The sequence below is a fragment of the Eucyclogobius newberryi genome, unplaced genomic scaffold (assembly GCF_026437365.1).
Source record: "Eucyclogobius newberryi isolate DKJ021-1_F unplaced genomic scaffold, fEucNew1.0.hap1 SCAF_1, whole genome shotgun sequence".
NCBI classification, from domain to species: domain Eukaryota; kingdom Metazoa; phylum Chordata; class Actinopteri; order Gobiiformes; family Gobiidae; genus Eucyclogobius; species Eucyclogobius newberryi.
Window position 1 is genome coordinate 16,296,875 of NW_027315723.1, and position 27,561 is coordinate 16,324,435.

Below are 27,561 nucleotides of genomic sequence, written 5' to 3' on the forward strand. Positions count from 1 at the left end.
AAGCATTTATAACTCTCGACCAAAGTTACTCATTTTAATCCTAGGTGGTATGGATAGATGATCAAAAAGATCGTTTGAAAACATATGATTATGTTTAAATAAGACTAGGGGCTATTATTATAGCATATCATTATGATACTGATACTGATACTGATGATAATAATAATAATAATAATAATAATAATAATAACCCCTGCAAAGAAGTCAGTTTGCGTTGAAAATGTTCTCATGTTGCAGTTTACTTTATCAGCCAGCAGATGGCGCCATTGATTCTCTCTTTATGTTGGGCGAGTTGAATTGAACGAGTCTTCTTCTCCCTTCTTTTCAAAACCAAACATCACATTTTGGTCTATAATTTGAGCATATTTCTGAATTCACCGAGGGCCATTACAAGCTGAACATTGCAATTATGAACATATTTTTGATGAATATTTTTGATTGTTGTCATTTGGAAACACAGCGCCTTGATGTTGCAGAGTCCAGAGCAGCAGCAGCAGAAGCAGCAGCAGAAGGAGCAGATGGAAACGTCCCTCCAGCACGTTTATCATCATCAGGACGTGTTAAAGCTGAGGAAAGGGTGATGCCTCGGGTTTAATGAGGAAGAGAGACGCCGCTGCTGCATGGGGTCTGTGACGGGGTCTGTGATGGGGTGATGGGGTCTGTGATGGGGTCTGTGATGGGGTCTGTGACGGGATCTGTGATGTGGTCTGTGATGGGGTCTGTGATGGGGTGATGGGGTCTGTGATGTGGTCTGTGATGGGGTCTGTGATGGGGTCTGTGACGGGGTCTGTGATGTGGTCTGTGACGGGGTCTGTGATGTGGTCTGTGATGGGGTCTGTGACGGGGTCTGTGATGTGGTCTGTGATGGGGTCTGTGATGGGGTCTGTGATGGGGTCTGTGACGGGGTCTGTGATGTGGTCTGTGATGTGGTCTGTGATGGGGTCTGTGACGGGGTCTGTGATGTGGTCTGTGATGGGGTCTGTGATGGGGTGATGGGGTCTGTGATGTGGTCTGTGACGGGGTCTGTGATGGGGTCTGTGATGGGGTCTGTGACGGGGTCTGTGATGTGGTCTGTGACGGGGTCTGTGATGTGGTCTGTGATGGGGTCTGTGACGGGGTCTGTGATGTGGTCTGTGATGGGGTCTGTGACGGGGTCTGTGATGTGGTCTGTGATGTGGTCTGTGATGGGGTCTGTGACGGGGTCTGTGATGTGGTCTGTGATGGGGTCTGTGATGGGGTGATGGGGTCTGTGATGTGGTCTGTGACGGGGTCTGTGATGGGGTCTGTGATGGGGTCTGTGACGGGGTCTGTGATGTGGTCTGTGACGGGGTCTGTGATGTGGTCTGTGATGGGGTCTGTGACGGGGTCTGTGATGTGGTCTGTGATGGGGTCTGTGATGGGGTCTGTGACGGGGTCTGTGATGTGGTCTGTGATGGGGTCTGTGATGGGGTGATGGGGTCTGTGATGTGGTCTGTGACGGGGTCTGTGATGGGGTCTGTGATGGGGTCTGTGACGGGGTCTGTGATGTGGTCTGTGACGGGGTCTGTGATGTGGTCTGTGATGGGGTCTGTGACAGGGTCTGTGATGTGGTCTGTGATGGGGTCTGTGACGGGGTCTGTGATGTGGTCTGTGATGGGGTCTGTGATGGGGTCTGTGACGGGGTCTGTGATGTGGTCTGTGATGGGGTCTGTGACGGGGTCTGTGACGGTGTCTGTGACGGGGTCTGTGATGGGATCTGTGATGGGGTGATGGGGTCTGTGACGGGGTCTGTGATGGGGTGACGGGGTCTGTGACGGGGTCTGTGATGGGGTGACGGGGTCTGTGACGGGGTCTGTGATGGGGTGACGGGGTCGACGGGGTCTGTGACGGGGTCTGTGATGGGGTGACGGGGTCTGTGACGGGGTCTGTGATGGGGTCTGTGATGGGGTCTGTGATGGGGTGACGGGGTCTGTGACGGGGTCTGTGATGGGGTGACGGGGTCTGTGACGGGGTCTGTGATGGGGTCTGTGATGGGGTCTGTAACGGGGTCTGTGATGGGGTGACGGGGTCTGTGACGGGGTCTGTGATGGGGTCTGTGATGGGGTCTGTGACGGGGTCTGTGCTGCAGCTAAGAAACGAGTAGAACATGGCAATGCAATAAGTCTATAATCTGTTCAACTGCAGGGTATTGGTAGTGCAAAGAGTACTGAAAATATCATAAAAAGTACTACTATTTATTTTAGATCAATATTTTTTTTTATTTTTTTTTAAATCAACATAACATTAATTAAATAGATTAAATCTGTAATCTGTGTATCCTCTGAGTTTTAGTCAATAAGGCAAACAATACAGTTTTGTTTTGTGTGTTTGTCGGTGTGTTAGAGAGCAGTGAAACAACCATGCATGGACTCATTTATAAGTACATGTTTAAATATAGTATACTAAAAAATCTACTCTGTAGTATTTGTAATGAATTACTTTCCACCTATAAATATATTGACGATATGATTGAAAATCATGCATGACGCTGATTTAATTAATTTAATATTATTGATATTTCCCTCATCTCCCTTGTCTTATTACACAAATAATAGAATTTTTGATATAACTAAGTGTTTATATTGACATAGAATTACTTTGGTGTCAATGTATATGTTTTCCAGTAACCTAGAAGGAAAACACATTAGAAGGACATATTATAGCCGTGGTTTCAGTGTTCTGCAGTCACTTGAATCATCATTTAAATTATGATAATGCTTTAAATTGAAATAGCACCAGTTTCAAGGAAGTGTTTGACGTTGCAATAGGGATAATAGTATGCTTCAGATCACAGGGAACCTTATACACGTTCAGGAGCATTCGTATTTGAGAGAAGACTGAAATATGAACCGCTAAAAGAAAATCCCATGTATTTCAGAACATAGAGAGGTCTTAACTAAAGGGTTTGCAGCTTTTAGACATTGTGATAAGATGTTGTACTACTACTGCTACTTTTTCAAGCCACAGCTGTCCTGGGACCGACTGCTGAAAAACTCAATCTGACCACCATCAATCACACTTACAATTTAGCAAGACGCATGCTTTGTTTAGTCAAAGGACAAGATCATTGAGTACAGTAGGATTCTAACCTTCCCGCTGTAATTTATCATTCATATGCTTAATTATTCATTAACCTGTCTGCGTTACTTGCAAATTTGTCCCATTTCACAATATAGATTTTCCATAATATTCACAGTTAGAGTAGCTTATTAAATTCGATGGCTTGTTGCTCCAGTGACCTCTGCCATGAATGTGAAGTAAATTATGTATGTATTCTTCCAACAGTCCCTGACCCACTGGAGGATTCTCGGGCCAGTGCTGTTTGTTGATGAATAGACTTTTGTCCCGAGGCAAAATTTATGAGCGATGCACAATAAACAATAGAAAAGAAAGACAGTAGAGAGAGTGATGAGGTTTGACGTTACAAAAGGGCTGTCAATAGATATAGTTATGTATTAGATTAGGACTGGGGAAGTAGCCTATATAAAGGGGAGGAGTATTCATATTTTGTGGGCGATATTGACAAAAAATAATCTCTTTTATCCAATGATATTCAATAATATTGTGTCACTTCTATGCAAGTTTTCTGGTGAGAATGTTCCAAAATTATTAAATGTATGTATTTTCTTGCTGCTGCAGCGTTTGTAGTGACACATGTTAACTTTCCGTGGGCATTTACACATGCGTGAAACGTCCCGATTGACTTGAACGTGACTTGACCCACATCTCTGGACCCTGCATGTCTTTTCTCGGGGAGGGAGGGGGCAGTGAAGGCAAAGCGAGGAGTACTTTTATACTGAGTTAATAAGCGGAAACGACTTGCTTGTCCTACTTCCTTAATGCATGGCTCTCTGCCCTGCACAAAGCCAGTGGTCAAGCCTGTCGTGGACAAAACTTTCTATTTTTAGGGTGTCTTTTAAGGCTATTTTAAGGCCATATTAAAACATGCAGGGATTGCAAATTATATTGTTATTTACATGCTAACAAAATTCACAGAAAATTAACTGAAATTGACTTTGCACAGGTACTATTAGCGCTTCTAAGACCCTGGCAGGTCAGTAGTGTCATGAAGCGAGAGTGATAGATAGTAGCCAGTAGTAAATGGTAAAAGGTCAACCATCTGGTAAAAGGGATCTATCACACTCCTGGCATGCAAGGAAATAAAAATGTCCTTGCAAAGCGCCTCACACATCTGATCAATCTGTCTGTTCAGAAAGGACAATTTCTCTCACCTTGGAAGCAGGCAAGAGTGTGCCATGATTACATGCAGGCATTTAATTATCAGCCTGAAAGCAGCCTGCCTATACTTTCAAAAGAGTTGGAGAAAAATGTTACTTAATCAACTCATTGTGGTTTAAATCATACCTGGAAGGGAGAATGCAGTGTGTTATCATTAATAATGAACATTCTGCATTTCTAAAAATAAATACTGGAGTGCCAAAAGGGTCCTTTATTGGTATATCATTGATTTGCCTGAATCATGTCCAACAGCAGAGTTCTAAATGTACGCTGACTATGCTGTGATTTTGTGCATGTAGTTTCAAATAAACTGTCTAAACATGTTCAAACCATGACACAGTAGTTTCAAACTGCAGGTCTGTCACCGAATGCTAAGAAGAGCATGTATTTTTGCTTTGCCTCTAGGAACAAGTTTCTATCTGAACAACTCAACCTAAAGGGAAATGGACAGAATACTGAGCAGGTCTCAGAGGGCCAATACTTTGTGTACTCGAGTCACAACTCAAATTTAACAGTCAGATCAAAGTGTTTCCAGAGTGGCCAAAGCAAACTTATGCATACATATTATGTATGTATACATACATATTATGTTGTCGCCATGTTATACAGAGTTACTTAAGTTACTGCTGCAGTTCCTCTGTCAAGCCTCTTCAAATGATTGATAATAGAGCCATCAAAATGGATATTAAACCAATTAGATCACACCACTGTGTTAGTTTGAATAATTTAAATATGTTAAGTTTCCAAAATCACATCAAATTTGCACATTTGAAACAAATGCTTGCACCACAGGCTCCGCAGGTTCTTGGTGACTTGATAGTTCCTCTCAGGGCAGTGGAGTCCCTCACTGAAGAGCTCAGAGTGGAACCTGTCGAGTCCTGAGGCATAAGAACTTTTGGACCGTCAGATTTTACTGCACAAAAGCACCAAACAATGGAACTTATGGAATGGAATTTATGATGTGTAATTTCTTTTGTTTGTTTATGTCTTTTTAATGTAAAAGCCCAACTAGGGACATAGCTCCAACTAAAATGTTGCAGTTACTTAATATGAAATATTAAATAAGCAGAAATAATAAGTAATAAATAAGAAAAATAATAAATGAAATATTATGTCATATAAACCTAAATAAATACAAATAAAATGTAAATAATAAAGAAAAAGCTGTAAACTTTTTAGTTCTTGTCAATTCAACAATTATGGAAGAAATCAGGACCAGTGTTCACTCCAAACCCAGAATTAAAAAATAAACCTTTAAAGAACTAAACTTACTTTATTATTATTATTATTTTTTTTTTATTTTAAGCCTCTAAATCTCATTTTAGTCATTTTTCAAGACCAAAGAAGTGCTCAGTCTAACTCCAACAGTAACATCTATCGGCAGGTTTTGGAACCTAGTTTATTACATCAAGTAAATCAGAGTGACAGCTTCACAAAGAGCCATTTGTTTGTCCTCCAAATGGATCAGAAACAGCTTCAGTTTTAATTGGGGCTCATTTTAGTTGGATAGTTGAAATATCTAGTCACTGTTTGTGAAGAAGGGAAGATTGAGAGGCTGATGGTTCTGCTGCTGCGGTGAAGATGGGGTAAATGTGACTGTGAGTGTAAAAAGCCGTCCTCTGCGGGTGCATTATGATTAAGTGGCCATTATCAAGCTCCAAAATTCCACATAGGATTAAAAATAGCAGCTCGTGTCACTTGTCAGTTTTTAAAGTGGCTTTGAGTGACCATTTTACACAGTTCAAGCTCGACTGAGATGGGTATGTTACAGGAAATGCTACAGAAGAGCATTTCCTGTAACATACGGCGCGGCCAAGTCAAACCAGGTCTAAAACCAGGTCTAAAACCAGGTCTAAAACCAGGTCTAAAACCAGGTCTAAAACCAGGTCTATATAAAGGACCAGAACATGGAACATTTCTTTTCTCTGTAGATATGTTATTGCTTTGCCTGGAATGTTCCACGAGATGGCATTAGACTATATACTGTACGATACAGTATATAACCTATATATTGGATTTATTCTGAAGGAAATAAAACAGGACTACATTAGAACCAAACTAGTCCTAAACAGGGTCACAAGGTGTCAATAAGGACTAAAAAAGCAAACTAAACCAGGACTAAACGCGATTGATTTCAACATTTGTAAACGTCTGTGCTTTGTTGCCCTTTTGAATTATTATGTCATTAACTAAATCATAAAATATGACATAATTATATTTTGTAATTATCCAGTGAAACATGGTGATTGGGTCCGTGATAGGCTTTTTCACCTTGAAAGAGTTGACAGGATTGTATTTAATTGGACCTGTGTGCACCAGCAGATGACACTGGATTAACAGTTGCTCACCTTGTGGTGTATTCGCAAAGGTTAAAGGTGTATTTTAAAAATCATGACCTGACCTAGTAGTAGTATTAGTAGTAAACTATCTGAGTTTTTCAGACGACGTCCACAGAGAGAATGACTCTTGGATGAGAGTCAAGACGTCTTTTTACATTAAAAAAAAAACTAAAACAGGGTCCAGATGACTACAACTGAATCTTTTTCTACATTACTGTGTTATGTATTTATATTTAGACAAAGTTGATTTTATGACTAATTATGATGCATAACTTTCATTTTATATTTTACTTTATTTAACTTGTAGTACCTCTTGTTTTATGTTGCACCATATCTCCGAAGCACATACTTTGTGTGTTTTACCGCCATTGTAATGACATTAAAGCTTTCACTGATTCAGATTAATGCCATATTGTGGTACATGAGGACCATCAAAACAAATACATAAAGTATAAAGGTATACAACCATCGTAATAATAGTATCCAGCCACGTGGCCTCATTTAAGTGTGATCCCGGGTTATTCCTGGTCTAAGCTCCTCTGTCAGTGTGTCGTTACAGACAGTGAGGCTCTATTAAAACAAGTGTTTTGTTTTGGTTACAGGACAGTGTCTGCAGCGGGTCCGGCCCATACAAGGACAGAAGAGGAGACAGGGGAGACTGGCACCTTCAAACTCCCTCCTCTGTTTAGATTAAGAGGATTTAACACTCATCGGGTGAAGTATATTTATAGTATATTTACTGTTTGCTGTAGTGAACAATAGGACATGTTATTTTCACCTTCTGACACATTTTCAATTAAAGTTACAGAATGTACCTTTCATATTGTATGTGTAGTCTGTCATATACTGGTCTCCATGGAAATGTATGTTGCTTTGCCTAGAATGCTCCACAGGCATTAAACTCATCGACCTCTCAGCTGTCACCAGGACAAGTTACAGCTCAGATCTGTGGCATGGCAAGCCAGCTCACACAGTAAGAACACATGTTTTTCAAGGTATGTTTGAGCAATAATTAATATAAAAATAAATTATTTTAAGCAAAGCAATAAAGTCTTCATGGAGACAAGTCGGTAGCATACCTGATCTTTTGTCAGTTCCTCTCCAGTCCCAGACTGTTGCTTAAAATAGTGCAAACCCAGGTCACAGAGCAAAACACATTGAACTACTACACATTTCTACATTTGGAGACAGCAGAAAGAGAGAGGCAAGTACCACCCAAGATGAGAATGTACTGGCGAGACAATGGCAGTGAAGAGAAGCAGCACAGCTACTGATGAAGACTGCCCAGGCTCGGGTCCTGTATAATCTTAGTACATCATGTATTAGCAGCAAATGTGCAGAAGACATCGCTCTTTTGGACCCTGCTAAAAAGCCTGTAGCTCTGTAACTTCATATATGCTGTGTAATGCCAGCGCACTAACTTTTCTCCCTCTGAGTGCTTCCATAACAAACCCAGATGAGAGGATCCAGGTAGATGAAAGGTGAACCTTTCCTCAACAACACGGATATCATGGATTGATAAACAGGAAACAGCTGTTGCTAACGTATGATAGCTTTGTTTTGCTAAGCTTGTTGCCATCAGTGGAAATATGGCAGTTTTTGTTGAAAATGTAATGTTTTCAGTTTATTTCTATTCTATTATCATCGTGTTTTCATCCAAGTCTGTATTCTATCTTGCTTAATCGTCTCAGTATCGTGTAGCTCCTCGTTATACTAAGTGGACCTGGAGGAAGGCGTTTAGGAGCCCTCAGACGGCCTGGTACGGTGCACTTAAGAGTAAGACAGTGGAAACACTTTCAGGCCGTACCAATCCGCTCCATTGCAAACCAATGGAAAGAAGGCTTTAGTTAACAGCACAAAAGCCGCTTGAGCCACACTATGGTCCTCGTTATTTACCGAGGTCACCATTGGGACTGCCTGATAAATCACTGCCCCCTCCTGCCGCACCCCTCCCCTTCCCATGTGCAACGTCCTGACCACTGTGTTGACAGAGTTGCCATAGGGAGCCACTTAGCGCCAGGCCAAAAGACTTTGGACTCCAAGTTATTACAGAGACAAGCTGCCATGTTTCAACACTGAAGGGCTTTGCTTTGTGTCACTGGTAAGCTAGTGTCCATGTGTGACGGTCACAAGCTAATATACAGAATGACAACAAATCCCACCGCAATAGTTGCAGTCATAGTGATATAGCACATATATATCACCCCCCCATACGAAATGGGAAATCACTTCATTTTATGTAGCATTTCTGGTGGAGGGTCTGCCACCCGCTTGTCTCCATGGAGATGTGTGTTGCTTTGCCTGCAATGCTCCAGAGTATGGCATTAAACTTACCAGTCTCAATGGAAACAAGCAGGTGGCACCTGTCATGTATATATATATATATATATATATATATATATATATATATATATATATATGTATATGTATATGTATATGTATATATATATATGTATATGTATATGTATATGTATATATATATATATATATATATATATATATATATATATATATATATATATATATATATATATATATATATATATATATATATATATATATATATATATATATATATATATATATATATATATATATATATATATATGTATGTGTAATATGTATATTTTAAAAAAACAACTCCTTCTCACCCTCCGCGGGCGGTCTCTATTTATCCCCTTCAAGCTCGGGTCCTTTACCAGAGGGCTGGGAGCTTGAGGGTTCTGCGCAGTATCTTTGCTGTTCCTGCACTGCACTTTTCTGGACCGAGATGTCTGATGTTTTCCCTGGGATCTGCTCAAACCATTCCTCCAGTTTGGGGGTCACTGCCCCAAGTGCTCTGATCACTACGGGCCCCACCGATACCTTCACGCTCCAGGCCTTCTCCAGCTCCTCTCTGAGGCCTTGGTATTTCTCTAGTTTTTCATGTTCATTTTTCCGGATGTTTCCATCCCATGTACTGCAATGTCCACCACCACAGCTTTCATCTGACCCTTGTTGACCACCACTATGTCCAGTTGGTTCACCATTATCATTCGGTCTGTCTGTATCTGGAAGTCCCAGAGGACCTTGGCTCGGTCGTTCTCCACCACCTTTGGAGGTGTTTCCCACTTTGTCCTTGGGGTCTCCAGCCCGTCCTCTGCACAGATGTTTCTGTACACTATGCCAGCACCTGGTTATGGTGCTCCATGTATGCTGTCCCTGCAGCATCTTACACCCTGCAGTTATGTGCGGGATGGTCTCAGGGCCCCCTTTGCACAGCCTACACCTTGGGTCTTGTCTGGTGTGGTAGATCTGGGCCTCTATTGATCTGGTGTTCAGGGCCGGCTCCTGTGCTGCCATGATCAGGGCCTCTGTCCTTCAGACCGGCTCTTTCTAACCATTGGTAGGATTTTGTGATATCAGCCACTTCAGTTATGTTCCGGTGGTACATCCCATGTAGGGGCTTGTCCTCCCATGATGCTCCCTTATATGATATACATATACTTCAGGCAAAGGAATAACATTGAAAAGTTACATTTACACACAAGAAATGTGACTACAAAGATGTTGAAAGCTCAACAGTCCAGCAGCATTCATCTTATCATCATTTTAAACCAGCAACTACAGACATAAGCGAACATTTCCTTGGACTGGTCTTCATGAAATATTTATTCAATGTGCTCAGTTTGAAGTTCTCTTTTTCAATCTTTTTTCCCCTTGTTTGGTCGCCAGGAGGAGCAGTGGATTGATGACGTGGCCAGAGACAGCGGAGAAACGGGAGAAGAACGAGTCAAAAATCTGTTATCAGCTAAAATTCAGCAGAGAAATAAGGGAAATGGACATCTAAAGGGAACGAGAAGGACAAGTTACAAAAGGGCAAAAGTTGTAGTAGAAATAGTAATATAATGGTAGTACAAAGGTTATTTCTATACACTGTTGTCCAAGATCTTAACAACAATAGTTTACCTTTAAAAATTGGATAGTCTTTATTTGATTTTTTTTATCTTCGAAACCAGCTGTCTAAATGATTGTTCTTTGTTGTTTAAGTGAAAAGTCACATTTTCACACTTGTTTTGCCTCAATCTACATGTTCAATATACAGTAAAAACTACAGGGGACCAGGACTAAACTAGGACTAGACACGTCCATTTTATGGTAAACCTAGATCAAACTAGGACCCAGGAACTAGGAACCAGGGTTAAACAAAGACTAAAACCAGGGCTAAAACAAGACTAAAATCAGGGATAAAACAAGACTAAAACCAGGGGTAAAACAAGACTAAAACCAGGGCTAAAACAAGACTAAAACCAGGGCTAAAACAAGACTAAAACCAGGGGTAAAACAAGACTAAAACCAGGGCTAAAACAAGACTAAAACCAGGGGTAAAACAAGACTAAAACCAGGGCTAAAACAAGACTAAAACCAGGGCTAAAACAAGACTAAAATCAGGGTTAAAACAAAACTAAAACCAGGGATAGAACAAGACTAAAATCAGAACTGTGGGAAACCAGCTGTCTAAACTATGAAATTAAATCCAAAAGATTTTAGTTGTCTAGGTGAAGAGTAGACGGTCCATTCTCTGACACCTTTTAGTTCCCAACCCAGTTCAAAAAAGCCACTTAAACATTACAAATATTCCACTTTTCGAGCTATTCAAATGTGATAAGTTTGATGGATGGAATGGCCTTCGTTGAAATGCTAGCCTCAGCTCCTCTTGTTCAAATCCAGGGACGAAAACCAGACAAAAACAATGACTCAGCACAAAAAAGAACTGCAAAACAGGCCAGAATATAAATGATGTTTTAAAAGTTTCAAAAGTCAAGTGCTCGGAAGTTTGACGTTTTCAATATGGAATGCAAGGGTTGTAAGGACATGAGGGTCACGTTGCAGATTAAATTGGAACATTTCAGAGTAAAACAACATAAATATGACCGAAACCACAACTATATCAAGCTTAACCTCCAGGCCAGACTATAACCAGATCAAACCAGGAGCTGGGTCTGAATCAGGACCAAATCAGAACCAAACAAGGACTAAACCTGGAGGACAATAATCAAGATTAAACTTCCTTCTCGGGAAGATGCAAAACACAGAGAACTGACCAGTGACAAGAGATGGAGCCACCAAAGTGTGTGTGAGTTCAGGTTTTAGTCACATGTGATGCATTTCTGTTGATTTGAAGAGACTGACAATAGTGATGTGATTTGTTTGTTTTTGACATGAGACTTTATGCTCCACGTTGGCTGTCTGCTTTAGTCTTGTTGCAGCCACTCATTTGAGTGCCAAATGTTGGAGATTGGATTTGCGGGAAAACTGAAAAATACTTGTAGAGGGCAGCGAAGAGGGCGTGGTGGACAGGGGAGGAAGTGTATCCAGGAGCGGCTGGAGCAGCTTTGTTTGTTAGGAAGGGACTTCACTTTTTGATCAATTACATGATCAGGTTTTGGGTTTGGTGCATGTTTTCAGTTTGAGCCCTTTTGTTGTAAATGTATTAATAGTAAAGTCAATACAATCAACCCAATGGCATCAGATGTTTTACAAGTGGCATCCTTTAACGTTAACGGCATTTTCATTCCAGTTAAGAGATACATTTTTTTAACCAAACTGAGAAAAGATAATATACATTACAGACCCATTTGAACGACATTGAACATCAAGAACTAACCACATTTTGGTAAGGGAAGTCGTGCTATTCACGATGGAGTGGTAAACACAGCAGGGGAGTTGCAGTGTTCCAGGGAGATATGTACTGGTTAAGCTGTTAATGAAAGGGCTTTTGTGCTGTTGAATGCTCCACCAGTGAGTGAAATCACCTTTTAGGCTGATATTATGGACCGGATTGTAAACCACTCGAGTTGGAATTTTTGCATTCAAGCTACATTGGACATGTCGAGCCCGAGACACTGGAGGAACAATGGGTGGGGGGGTTCTTTGGGAGTAAAGGACTGATTGACATGTGGAGGGAGATGAACCCCAGTGCACACTTTTCCAGAAAAGACCATTTATTTGGCTTCAATAAAAAATATGCTGTGATTATGTTTGTATTTGTGTTTAGTTGATGTCTAATGTTTTTTTCTTCTTGTTTTATTTAATTATTTCTGGTCATTCAGTTCGGTTCTGTATATTTGTTTATAATTTTTTTTTGGGGAAAAGGAAAATATAAAAAAAGAAAAGAAACTGGGACTAAAACAAGTCTAAAGGAGGACTTAAACAAGAGAAGACTAATGAACTCAATCAGTACGTAGTATACATTGATAAATTAAGGTTACCAGGATCTAAATGGGATTAAACTATAACTAAAACCAGGACTAAACTAAGACTAGACCAATACTTTTCCAAGATATACTGTAATTAAGGCAAAACTTGGGGTGCATTTATATCAAACTTGTGACTAAATGGGGAACTAATCCTAGGCCATAACCAGGAATCAAACAGGACCAAACCAAGTGAAAACACATCCTAGAAATGAACTGAACCAGAACTGAACCAAGAGTAATTCAGGAGTAAACCAAGATTAAACCGGAAGTAGAACTGGTTGAAAATAGTTTGCTAAAAATTACAAAAATTCACTGTTTAATATAAATCACTTTATTTATAAAAAACATTTGAATCAATGCAGAAACACTGGGTCAGCCTTTAATATGGTCTATTGCTATGTAGATTTGGCACATCAGATATTACTCTAGATACTGCATTGCATGTTGCTATGGGGCCCATGAGAAAGAATACTGTTCATAGTCATTACAACAAGAGCCATTAGTTTGCATTTGAAGAAAAGCACTATAGACGCTTCATTCTTTCCATAACCAAAAGTCAATATAACAAGTACAAATGACTGTTGGACTGGTGAAATTAAAATACTACAATTTAGTGGGGATACATCATCATCTTGAAATGTTTGCAAAGGATATTTTACAAAGAAGCAATGCAAGGGAATAATGAAAAATGTTTAGCAATACGAGTAATAGATTTCTGAACAAATTTAGTTGTAGTTTAAAGGTGCCCTTTGTAACTTGATGGAGGGTATATTACACCACCAGGCCAAGTTACTGGTCAGATCACTGGAGAGGCAAACCCACTCAGTGAGAATGCAGATTTTGCATTATATATTTAAAAACAAAAAATATCTAAATACCTGTTATTGAACAAATGCAACATTTAATGCCTTTAATACTGTGGAACCTTAAAGGCTGAACAATACATGGTGCACCTTTAAAAATCTTTTTTTCTGAAGTAATGTCAAAACTCAACATATTTAAGAGCATTTTACATTAAAATTTACTTTTTACTATTTCTCTTTAAAAGAAAAAAAAAAAAAAAAAAAAAAAAAAGACCTTAAAATTATTCAAACTAAAAAGTGAATAGCCCTGTTGCTGCACCGATTTGTTATAAGAGGTTTTGTTTGCATTAACATTTCCCATTATAACACTATGGAGTACATTAAAACATATGGGAAGAAGTTAATGATGCGTTATATGAATCTCAATAGGGCCAAACATTATGCATCCATGCAAATTGGACATGTGCGATTTCCACTGTTGTAGTCTCTACATTTAGAGTAATGTTATTTTATATGGAAAACATATCTGGTTTTATCAAGAATTAGTGAATGCTATAAGATTTTTCTTAATAAAAAAAAAAAAAAAAAGATTTGACATTTCTGAAACTACATCTTATAACTCATTGTAAAGTTGTCATTGCGAGATAGGACCAGCGCTTGGAAGAGACCCATAGTATTTCTTTTAGTAGTAAATGTTTCTTACATTTTTAAGACACTAATAACATTTTGATCATGTATCTTACCAACATCCTTATAATCCTAAAGTCCCAATGTAACAAGATGGGCCAAAACTAACCTTAAACTATATTATCTGGAGCTAAATTAAAAGGGGGTTTTAATAATATATATATATTTAATCAAATAAGGCAATCATCGATAAAATGCTTTGACAGTAGGAAGAAAGGATTGTTTTAAACTGTTTAAATGTGTTTGAAATTACTGCAGATTTAAAGGCATTTGAACCCTGGAAGTCAATATAAATGACACATGCATCTCACAACAGTCACACCAAAAGTACAAAAACGCACAAAAACATTATTTCAACACAGTTAGAAAAATCTCGAAGAAAAAGTCTTTCTTCAATAATTTTATTCACACCAACACACTAACTGCATAATATCTCTGTGTAAAGCTTAAAAATGTCTTAAAATCTCTTCGAATTTGCAAAAAACTATAAGATATTTGTCTTTTTGTGGTCACGCTGCTTGTGTCGTGATGCTGCCGCTCTTAAATGGCAGTCCAATAAAAATTTCCCAAGCGTTTTCAATCAAACAATCCAAAATGGCGACCCTCTTAAATTGCTGTTTCACTTTATTCGAATGCCACAAAATGTTTTCCCTTATAGTGGTAGAGTCGTTGCTTACTCCAAAAATTCCAGAAAATGGCAGTGAAATTTCAAACGATTTTCCAAAGTTTGATCAAAGTCGTCGGAAGCGGACAGATCGGAGCAGAATTGAAGAAGTTTGTACCCCCGCAAAAACCTGCAAAAAGCACCACATTTTGTAATTCTAATCCCAATTTCCGTTACGATTTGGGAAATATTTGGCCTCCCAGAAGTCGTCGGAGAGGGCATCGTTGGAGTGGTTCTTGTGGTGCGTCCTGCAGGGTTGCAAGTTTGCGGGGGAGGCTGTTTGTCAGTCCATCTCGAGGTGCAGAAGCTTGTTCCGGGAGAGGGGAGTGTGCGAGGTGTTACGGCAGCAGCAGTGGGCACAAACCAGGCCGAAGATGAGCGAGAAGAGCCCCACGCCTGAAAGACAAAACAAAGGGAGGAAAGTTACACAAGTTACAGCATTGAAGGTGCACAGTGTAACTTTGATGCGTGTCCTTGTGGAGATTATGACATTGACTTTGTTGCAGATGTATTTTGAGCTCAAAACATGACATTCTTACTGTAACGGAATAAATACAAGAAAGATACATCATATTACTTTCTCATAACTGACAAACAAGACTAAAATTGACTTAAAGTACAGTCACTAAAATCCTAGTCAGCCTAAAAGTAAGGCTCATATTAAAATACTTGTAGTCAATTATCTCAAGTAAAATGTGTAACAAATAAACAATGAGGCAAATTATATAGACATTCGTTAGTCTTACCTAATGATGCTACTGCTCCATACAGAAGAGGTAACTTTAGTGAATCCCAAACTGGAATAGAAAACATAGAAAGTATGTGAGTTTAAGGTACACTTTAGAGAACTTGCCTATAAGTTTACTGTCTCTATTATTATTACTTTGTCCGGTGGGACAGTAATTTGGTAAATATTTGTCATAGTTTTACATCAGTCAAGTAGCAGTTTGTGAAGAAAATGTGTTATGGAAATTACAGGGAGTAGTTCTAAAAAGGAATCCCTCTGTGGCATCAATACACAAATCACATTTGATTGAACCATTCATTTGACAAAATAAAGGTGTCATATCTTTAATAGTTAATATTGTGGCCTTTGTTTACAGTTTCTAAGTAAATTAAATTAGACTGGGAAAACCAGATATGATTTTGTTTTGTTTTTTAAGCAAAATCATAAATATAATCACATTTGACTACGTTGAAGTAATAGAAAAGGTAACACAAAGGCTGTACAGACCAGCAAATTTGACGGTGAGGAAGATCCTGGAGGAGGTGAGCTCTTCGGCCTTGGTCCAGGCTTTGGTCGAGGGCGACACGTAGCAGGGAGTGACCACACAGTGATACTCTCCACTGTCACTGGAACAAACAACGTACAATATTGTAATGAGTGACCAAGTCGTTTTGTGTGATGAGAATTCATTTCATTTAATAAATGGAAGACATAAGCGTTTAATGCCGCACAGTGAAACAAGCAGAACCCTCATATTTGTCTTACTTATGTGGCCCTCCTCACCTGTCTTGAGTCCCGTGTATATTCAGCTCGTAGGAGTGAGTGTCGATGCGCTCGATAGAGATGTCGCTGGACGAGTTTCGCGCCTCTTTTCTGATGACTCCAGAGCAATCGATACTGGCCACCTGAGCCGCCACGTCTCCGCCCCGCAGACGAGTGAAAAACCAACGCACCTCGTAGGCCACGTCGTCTGAGGACACAGAGAGAGACAGGACGTTAAGACTGACACACACACATCACTTCTATTTGGACTTAAAGATCCACTATGTCCAGATGTTTCACAGTATGGTAATAAACATAGCCATTTATTGCTCAAGAAAATCTGTATAAACATCTGACCAGTTTAATGCCATACTGCGGAACATTCCAGGCAAAGCAATGACATAATGAGAGCTGGATCAGGGCGAACATCAAGCATTAGTACCAAAATCCAGACTGAATGTTTAATATCGTGACTTGTCGTATTGGTCGATCTTCCCCTGTAGGAGAAACTAAACTGTATTTAAATTGTATAGTATGAACACAAAATACAACTTATTCATTTGAGCAGTAAAAAAAAAGCCCGGATACAAATACAAACATACACGATCCTGACCCCAATGTCATCACAGTAGTAACGACTCAATGTACAGATAAAGCAACGTAGTAGAACTTGAGGTGTTACTAATGGAGCTTTCACTGACATTGCTTTGTGTTCAGCTGGAGGTTAGTTACCATGGCGACGCACTATACACAAACATGAGGAAACCGCCACATACGTTTTTAGATGGCGCAAGAGAACATACAAATGGGATTTAAAACAACTTATTTTCAGGAGCATGAGGTCAATATGAGCGTTCGTGGTCCTGTTTAAATGTTTGATTTTCAACCAAAAAGGCGTAGTAGTAGCTAGTAGTAGCAGAAGCTAGTAGCAGTAGCTAGTAGCAGCCCATTGTGCTGGTGTCCAAGCGCAGCTCATGGCAGGTGCCTGGGGAGAGGGTCAGAACACACGCTGGTTAGGTTGTCGGTTGGCACTAAGCCTTCTGTAAAGCCCAGGAAGAGCCTGGCGCACCGACCCACTGACCAATAGCCAGGTTTTAACACTAAAGCTTTGGTCGAGTTTTGTCTGAGACAATTAGTTTAGCTAAAGCTAAATGTAGGGAGGGGCAGACGAGACTAGGTCCGTCGGTAATGATACAAAGCGCCACACATCAGGTGGAGGCGTCGACGAGAGAGTCGTCATCGTAAAAGAAACATACGCTCAGCACAGACGTGTGCAGTTTGCAGAAAGCGCGCAGATGTGGGAACAAATCAATCTAAAAGTGATGTGTCCATCCCGGAGACGCCTGTCATGCTGCAATGTCAAATAAATATGGGAAGGAGTGTCTGGAATGCCTGCCAATGTGGTCGGATCAATTTGGATTTAGCTAGGTGTTTATTTTTTATTTACTTAATTTTATTGTATTTCTGTTTCTGTAATTTCTTTGTGATTTTAATGCATTTTTCCTGCTGTGTGAAGCACTTTTAATTGCCTTGAGTATGAAATGTGCTCTACAAATAAACTTGCCTTGCCTAGTAGTAGGCGTCGTAGTAGTAACAGTTGCTTGTGACCTTAATGCTATCTAAAAAGGACTCGTTAATCAGCTCAAATCAGCTCATCTGTTCTTTAACTTGAATAACAGCCCTTCAGACAGAGCAGTGCCTCCATGTTAATGACATCACACAAAAGGCATCTTCCTTTTAATGTCACATTATCTGTAAAGATGCAATATATTTAGTGTAGAGCATGAGCCCTCGTGGCCCCAGATGTGATCTTTTTGGTGGACGGGGGCGATGAACTAAAGCTAATGATTTTCAGTAGAAAGAGACGAGCCTGACCCAGTGATTAGAGTGTCACAGTGAGCTGCTATTAGACCCATCCTCCTCCCACACACGGACTATAATACTCTGTGGGGCACTTTATACTCTACATTTGAAGATGTGGGAAATTAGGGAGAATACAAGTCTATTGTGTTTTAAGCTACACTATGTAACTTTTCTGGTGGAGGAAATGCTGTCGACTTGTCACCACTGAAATGGGGACGGGACAAGCCCTTTTGAGATTAAATTGCTGCAAAATTGTGCACGCATGCAGAAAATGATCTTGTCCGAGTTGCACATCTCGTGAAGCCATCCAGAAAGCACTCCAACCCAATGACAGCAAAAAAAGAGGAAATAAAATAATTGAAAAATGTGAGGCCAATCACAATAAGAATGCATGTATTATTATTTCAAGCAATAAAACACACATTCCAGGTAAAACAATGACATCTCCATGGAAACACAGATATGCAGAGTGCACCTTTAAATATCGAAGGTCATGTTTTCCAAATGCGCATTTTAAAAACCCTATAATTACAGTAGATTTATAACAATTAAAACACTTGAGGGCAATAACCCGTTTGTAGTGTACATTTGGGATCTTCACATAACTTTAAGAGCTTGTTCTTTTTTATATGTAATTTCAAAATTGTTTTCTAAATCTAATGAATATCCATTATTTTCCCAATGATACAAATCTAAGACCTTTGCCATAGTGATCAACTATTCAAAACAAAATATTTTTTAATTATTAGTCCTCAAAATATTGCACTGGAAGATGAAAGCTTTGAAAAGTAAGTAATAGCTGACATTCAACCTAAAATCTACCCCAACTTTCACTGGTAATACTGAAAATACAATTCTTAACGTACACCGTAGTATGTATCAGAAGAAAACAGGAAATTACAGCGGATGATTATGTCACAAACAAAACACATTTGCAGCCGCCTCAACAAGACAAACAACGAGAAAAAACAATTATAAAAAACTGTGGAAGGAGGGAAGAGAAGGGGAAGGAGAAACATCGTTAGGAGACGAGAACAGCGGTGCTGCTAATGACTTTGTGCTGAAAGAAAAACATAAAATAATCAAATGTGGGAAAGTCAATTTGCCAAATCACTCTGCCACGTCTAATATCTACTCTCGAATAAACTGAACAAGATGGAAGAATTCAGGAAAACAAAAGATTTTACGACATACCAGGCATGTTGACATAAGAGACAGCATATTAAACTGTTCAAATATTCATGTTTTGAGTAAACATTTATGATTAATTTAACTAAATATTTGAACAGAAGAAATATTAGGAGAAGCACAAACAAAGACAAGTTTTCTTTGTCGATAAGTGGAGATATACGAGTCATCAAAACTAGTATAAAAGCTAGATGAGAAAGAATATTAACGTGTATGTAATTCAAACTTATCCCCTTGGTCCATTGATAATATTTATTTACATGCATTTTCAGGTATGCGCATTAAAAAGTAGTAATTTAAGAGAAAATGCAAACTGGCTGGAGAGCTAACTTTCTAACCAATTACTGTTTGACTTCATGCTTCAATAAAATACACCAGTAATTAAATAAATGCAAGATATTATGCTTGATACAATATTGTGGAACATTCCAGGCAGAGCCATAGCATCTCCATGGAAACAAGCAAACAAGCAAGCAGCGTACACTCAATTTTTGTTCTCTTTCCGTGGTCCTGACTGTGGTAATGAACCGGTGTAGTCCTGGAAAATGCATCCACACCCAAAAAAATACCACCCCTGTTACCATGGAAACTGCACCAGTCTCTCCCTAGCAACCAACAACCAATTTACTCCCCGTTTCACCTCAACTTTATAATAAAATGCACTTTCAAACACATTAAAATGTGAATGAAGTGATGATGATGTGAATTGAAAAACAACAACTCAGCAGCAACGATTAATTGGAATAATTGTATTTTCATAATGGGTATCTGGACAATACAAACTCTAAAACACATGCCAAAAGACTAATTGTAACAAAGACGGTACCATTATTTAATCCAAATGTCAAAAACGTATAAACGATATTACATTTTTATCTATTTATTAATCTCTATCTATCTTGTATTTTAAAAGTGTTGGTGTAATCCCTCATTCATCCAGGAGTGTTCCATTGTAGAAAAAGATTCAGTTGTAGATTGAGAATGACTCTTGACTCTTACTATTTTAAAAGTCTTAATGTACAATAGAAATAACAGTTTGTTTAGTAGACTAATCGAAAAACACATAGCTGATTAGTCGACTACTAAAATGGTTGTTGGTTGCAGCAAAAACATACCTGGAATTCCTGGTATTGTCTTTTGTTTCATTCACATTGTCATATCAATCTCCCTCCCAAGAACTTAAAATGCACTGTTCCTTATTGTGACATCATTAAGTGATCACAAATATGCGTGTCTGATAATTAGTCAGTATAAACTAGACCAAAATGACAAAATAATTACACTTCAATCTTTCTATCAAAGCATAATAATGGAAAACACCATTAGCTCAATCATAGCCTTAAATAGTAAGACACACTAATCGGCTCCAACACATCCTTATTGATGGAACCCATAATCTTGTTTTGCTGCATTTGTTTCTAACCGCGTGGACATTTTCAAACCATTATAAACCTACAATAATGAGCACCACTGGCTGTAGTCTTATGTAATCGTTTCAAAAGTGTCCGTCAAATGCTACGCCACTAGCTTCAGGTTAGCAAGTGCCACAGGAAGCAGTGATCAAAGCTAGCGTTTGCATAAATCCACCGCGCGGGAGGTTGAACTTGCTACGGATTTGAAAAGGAAAAAAAAAGGGAATGAGACTATAATTAGCAATGGACTGAATTCTTACGCTCTACTCTGCATGTTTTGGTGTTCTTTGTTCTTGATGAAAAGCAAGAATGATTTATAGACGCAGAAGTTTATTTTGTGTATTCATTATTTTGTTAAGATGACAGGAAACGGTCTATAAGGGCAGTAGAGGAATAGTGAGTAAGGGAATATGACGTCAACTTTGCATACAGGAAAAAATGTACATGATGCGTTGAAATAAACAGATTTTTTAATAGTTATTCAAGGATATTATTAGTACTCCCACAAACAATACTATGATCTTCAGTATTTGACACTGACAAAAACATTTCAAAAGACAATTTACTAAAACGATTTAATTAAAAACATAACTGCCACAAATAAAATGTATATATTCACGTATAACATTTCTCCAAGGCCTTATTGCTGGCTTTGCTTCTTTCACAGCTGTTGCACGACAACCAGCTCCAAAACTTTGAACTCGTGAACTTCCAGTGAGGCCCCAGAAACTTGATCTACCAGACGCTATTTACACTATTTCTACTGAGCAAAGAGAGCGGGGAGGGAGGTGGACTAAACCAGGACTGACTCAGGTCCAACCGCGGACTGAATGAGGTCCACAGTGCGTATCTGCAAATCTTATACTGTAACACAGATTTTGTAATAGGACCCCTGATACCGACCCTAGACATGAATTTATATGTCATTCTGCTGACCACTCCAAGGAAAACATCACAAGAGCTGAACTAAACCAGGAACCGGGTCTAACCCAGGTCTAAATCAGGTCCAACCATTGAGCAAACCAGGTCTAAACAGGGTCTTATCCAGGATTTAACCAGAGGACTGTACTACAAAGCTGCCTTAATGTATCTGAAATACATTTCTCTTACCTAGATTGACTAGCCCAGACATGTGTATATTGATAAGTCGTACAACAAAATGGGTTAACAACTCGCTCCATCAACCCTTGTATTTTCTCAATAAAACTGTGCGCGTTCACAGAGCAGGGGGCGGAGACAATGCCAGTCGACCAATTACAACAATGGAGAAGGAAAGAGCAGTGGACTTCAAACACGAGGAACTGTCAATCAGGATCACAAAATATCAGAGAAATCAAGAGCCAAATATGTTCTAAATATAACCCCAAAGGAAACACCGGGCCTGTGGTTATGTGAAGTCCACACTTGGAGCCCGATCAGCCTCCATCGTTCCTCCATAAAACAGACTGAAGCAGAAATGTGAAATATTTTACAGCGCTATGGACTGAATGAACTGCATGGAGTCTAATGCGAGCGATTGCTGTTATTGTTTTCTTCTGGGGTCCTTGGCTAGCGTGCGCCCCCTGGTCGGCAGAAAGTGAGTACAGCAGGTGAGAGTGAGGTCTGTTTTGGATGTTATTTGCAGTTTTATTGCCGACATTCCGGTTGATATTGTTTTATATAATAAAGCACGTCACTTACACATTATCTCTGTAACTGTGCCAAAAAGATAAGAAAAACTTGCGAGCAGATAAACGGGCCACTTACGACTCGACGGCTCCACATTATCTCATCTATCGCCAAAGCCACGGCAATTATTATTATTGTAAGCAAACCAACAACAGGCTTTAGCATGAGACCGTGGAACTGTGAGGACATGTTCTCTCTAAAACAGTCAGACTGAGACATAATCTGCTAGTTTTATGTGAAGTGGAGCAGAGACCACCGCCATTAGACGAGACCCAGGTTCTTCATTGGGTTTTAAACTTTTATTACACTCGATTTCCATTGTGTAACGCTGTTATGTTTGTAGTGCTTAGTATGTTTTAATAATTCAGTTTTAGGGGCTTGTTGACTATAAGTCTGATAGAGAGGCTAATAGAAGGCTCTTATTCCACCGACACTGAAGTGAACAGGAGTGTTAAAACTTCACTGAAACTTTCTAAAAAAAAATTGCCCAAGCCCCTGATGTCTTTGGCCACAACCACAGGCAAGATAAATATAGATTAGTAGATAGATAGTAACATCAAATCTGGTGATTTGACTGTTTATTAGCTCCACTGGTAGTATTGCGCCGTTCGTGGTGTTGTTTTCTGCATAACGCGCGGCTGACGTGGTCGGACGGGACATCATTGTGATTGCTCATATATAATGTATATTTAATGCAGGATTAATACAGTTTGATGAATAAATTAGTCTAACAAGTTATTTGTTGCCTGGAATCCAGAATACACACTTCTCTGATACTTTGCTTACAGAATAGATCAGATTTACTTCAGACGCATGTGAAATGGAGCTCAATGATCATCTATCATTTAGAACAAAAGCAGCGTTTCATCGATTTTGCAGAAATGCACATCGTTTTTCAGTCCCTGAGATATTTTCCCCCTGTAAGCAGCCCTGTTTTGATATGGACGGACCAAGTGTGGCCCTGATTGGCTAATCCACCTGTCAATCACATCCATCTGAACTTGGGAGATGAAACTGGTGCCCAGACTGATCTGTATGAAAAAATCTGAGGCATCCTTCTGGAGTTTCCAGGCAAAGTCAACCCTGTACAGCTCAATGTTTATTGTACACTACAATGATAAAGAAAGAGTTCCCCCTGTACAAAGCAAAGGTGCACACAATAGATATAGAGCCCACAAAAATATTGTTCCATCTACCATTTATTAAGCAATAAGTCAAGATAGTGACAAGCCTGGTAAGAGGAGGGGAGAAACAAACATCCAGGACAGTCAGAGAAAGAGAGAAGTTTAGAGAGAAGAGAGGAAGAGATGAGAGCGGTCTACTCAAACAGATCAGGGTTTGAGAGGGTTCATGGGGAGAGGAGGTGAACTTTGGCCTTTCCCATGGGGCCAGGATCACGTTTCAGTCGCCATGGTGAGAGGTTTTTTAGCTTCTGTGCAAAAGAAAATATACACAGCAGGTTTGTTTAAAAGGTGTGGTGCACAAGATGGGTTTTACTTTATTTCAGGCAAAGGCCAAATTTAACAGAAGGCAGAGGTTACAGCAGCAATCAGGCTGCAAATGATGGCATACAATATTCTCAATCAATATCATATTATAGTTACAGTGACTGCCACGGTAACACAGGGAGGTCATGCACACTCAGGGGAATATGTTGTGCATGTTTGTCATAGTATTTGCTGACATATCGTACATTCGACTGTTTGGACTGGGTTTTTCATACAAGTACGACAACAATTAAAGCTGAACCGTTTTTCTCAAATGAGTAAATTCTGTTATTCCCCCAAAAAGTGTTTTGCAGAACTTTGTGGCAAAAATCAGACCACAACATGCCGTCTTTATTTAATTAACAAACATTTTAATCATTGGAATTAATGCAAATTGGCTGTATGTTGGTGAGCCACCCTTTTTCCTTCCGAAAAAGCTATTCCAAAGCTTTGCTAGTGGCCAAAAAGTGCATGCATGTGAAAACTAGTGATGTGTCCAAGGGTTTGTGAAAAGTGAGTTAGACAGAGTTAAATACCTACTTCCTCATTTGATGGTTTTAAAATAAGTTACCCCAGCTTTAAACAAGTAAACAAAGTCACTTCAAATTAGTAGTAGTCTAGTAGTTAAAGTAAATGAATGAAAAGATATAAAAAAGTTACAAATAATTGCAACTTTTTGGTTAGCCGTCTCCTATTTTTAATCATACTTAGTTTTATTGGCTTGTCCACTTCATCACCAGGCGCGGGGAGAACATGCAAACTCCACTGAAGTCCTTGTAGATTAGATGTACGCAATCTATCGCAATATACTTTTACAACCAATAGCATTAATAGCTCGTCACCAATTGGTCCAATAAAAGGGAACTCCGGTCTTTGTCGTCTTGGTGTGCTAATAAAATCCAAAATGGCCGTCGGTGGAAAGACTTGCTGATTGAATTTCTCCTGTATTGGTCCTATGGGAACTAGCATCGCCTACAAAACGGCCCCAAACACATAGTTATCCATCCAGTCGTAAGACATTTAACTGCAGGACGCTGCTAATGTGTTTGTTCGCTTCATAAAACACTACGACGCAGATTGGGTAAGGAAGGCAACAAAATGGGATAAAGCTACACTCCAGTGCTAATATACTGTATGTCAATGGAGATTTAGCCTTTAGCACAAGTGTCCACTGGGTTAAGCACTTAAGTACTTGTCTTCAGTAATTACATTTATTGACACACACTTTAGGCTCAAACACCATTTCTTTTACTGACCAGAAGTGTAATGGTTGCCGTTAACAATGGTTTTTGTAGACGTTTAATCAGATAACCATGCACACATACTAAATTATATAAACTTATGTATTAGGCTTCACAAGTTTAGGATTTGAAACAATTACCAACTGGAAATGTTAAGTGCACGGAAGATTAGTTGGCTCTAAACTGTTGAAAATGAAAGAAGTTTTAGTTAGTTTAGTTAAATTTGACTTCATTGGCTTGATATAAATACATACATGATGAATCTATACACTATAAGCTAAATAAAAATAAATAAAAAAAAACTTTAATGTGTTTGCAAAAAAGTCTATTGAGAGGCATTTCTTTTCATACTCAAAAGCTTTATACATTTTCTTTTATGTAGACAGTTTAGCCATTATTTCACATGGACAGTGGAATGAGAGAGTATGTAGGAGAGGAGCGGTGACTCAGCCGAATGAGTCTTCTGACAAATGGCTACACGAGAACAACAATTTAGGATGAAAATGGGTTCAATATTAGATCAGCAATGACAGATAGATTAATACAGGAATAAAACAGGTCCAACCACAGAATAAACCCCATCTTAAGCACTTCTGACACTGACCACGGCAGGGAACACGTGGAACAGCTGACCAACAAGGATTAAACCAAATCTGAGGAACCTTTGACCACTGCAGACTGGATGTATCATGCAAAAGAGCTGAACTAAACAAAAACTGATCCAGGTCTAATCCCAGACTAAAAATATACCTTTAAAAGGGGAAAAACTATCAATGAGCACACTGACAGCCACGTCTTTGTCTTTTTGGTTCAGGGCAGCTGCGGCCAGAAGTCCTGGCTCATAGTTTGACTGAGGAATGAATATCTTTACTATTCTACTGGAGCGACACTAAATTGTGTCCCCATTTTGCAAAGTTTAACCCCGATTCGACCTACTTGAGTTCCATTGTCCAAACCACCAGCTCCTTTTGATCCAATGGGAAACGTTTAGTTAGCACACTTGACACTCCACTTCAAATCCCACTATAGAGATTCTTTCCCACATTTTTTGTCCGAAAATTCTCAGGAAACCAAACATCCAAGTTCCCAAACCACTTTCTCTTCTCCTAAAAACCTTTTCACTCGCCCGGATCTATTCAAACTACTTCTTCCACTTTACCACACTTTAACAATATGTTTCACCACCTCTCCATTTGGGGCAATGCTACTGCTGTGCATCGGCTCGCTCTCCCCGGCCGGCAAACCGAGCGTGAGATTGGCTAATTAACGGCTGCCTGTCGGGCCTGCAAAGACAGCTGGGTAATTTGGGAGAGAGAGGGAGGTGAGAGGGTGAGAGAGGGAGGCAGGGACATAGAAAACCTAATAGGAGAGAGGAGATATTGTTCTATTGGGTAAGATTTTAAAAACAGACAAGGAACTCATAACTAAAGCACATGAAAGGTGCACGATGGAACTTTTCTCGTGGAGGGTCGGCCACCTGCTTGTCACCATGGAGATGCTGTGACTTTGGATGGAATGTTCTACAGCACGAGTAGAACTTGAGCGCATCCCTTTTGTAGATGATGTGATACAACATCTGTAAATTAATAAATGTTTGATGTGCAATAACCAATTTCCATCTGGCAGACCAGAAAAGTTCCATCGTGCTACTACTGGCATTTGGAAACTAATACTTCTACTACTACTACTACTACTTTGTGGTCATTTCTCCTGTCTTTTCACCGTCCCGCCCCTCTACATCTACTCATTTCCCCGTGACTTTTGTGGATGTGTTTTTGTCTCGTCTTCAGCTTGTGCCGAGGAGTCTGTCAGAGGAGAACAAAGCTTATTTTTCGTCGAGCGTGCGGCGGTTGTACAAAGGAATTTTAGAGAAGGCTTCGTGTGGAACAGGCTCGATTTGTCCTGCTTTTGAAAACGCACAGAGGATGATGTCATGTTGTGAGTGCTGAACTGACGAGTCCGAAATGCCTGTAATAAAGGATATGATCTGGAGAATGTGCACAAAGGGTCAAGAATACAGAGGACCAAGATAGAAATATTACCACCATTAGGAATTTCTAAAACTCTTCTCTGCATCCTCCAACTAAAAACACCAACTAACTTCATGTTCAATTTCACACTACATCCAGGAATGTTCTCTTTGGTCCGCTCAGCTTCTCATATGAAACCAGGACTAAACAAACTTCACTTCGTCTTTCACTCTTACACCCATAAATCTCCTCTT

At 39.5% G+C, this 27,561-nt stretch overlaps 1 protein-coding gene across 2 annotated transcripts in view; it reads right to left on the bottom strand.

The window, feature by feature from the left end:
* Positions 1–14,490: 14,490 nt before the first annotated feature.
* ptgfrnb (prostaglandin F2 receptor inhibitor b) overlaps positions 14,491–27,561 on the bottom strand; it is a 72,663-nt gene continuing 59,592 nt past the window's right edge. For both annotated transcript variants that reach the window (XM_072439628.1, XM_072439619.1), the window contains exons 12-15: positions 16,500–16,686; positions 16,224–16,342; positions 15,736–15,786; positions 14,491–15,385 (exon numbers count right to left, since the gene is read on the bottom strand). In XM_072439628.1, coding sequence (XP_072295729.1) covers positions 15,273–15,385; positions 15,736–15,786; positions 16,224–16,342; positions 16,500–16,686 — 470 coding nt within the window. In that variant the 3' untranslated portion in view covers positions 14,491–15,272. The remainder of the gene's footprint in view (positions 15,386–15,735; positions 15,787–16,223; positions 16,343–16,499; positions 16,687–27,561) is intronic.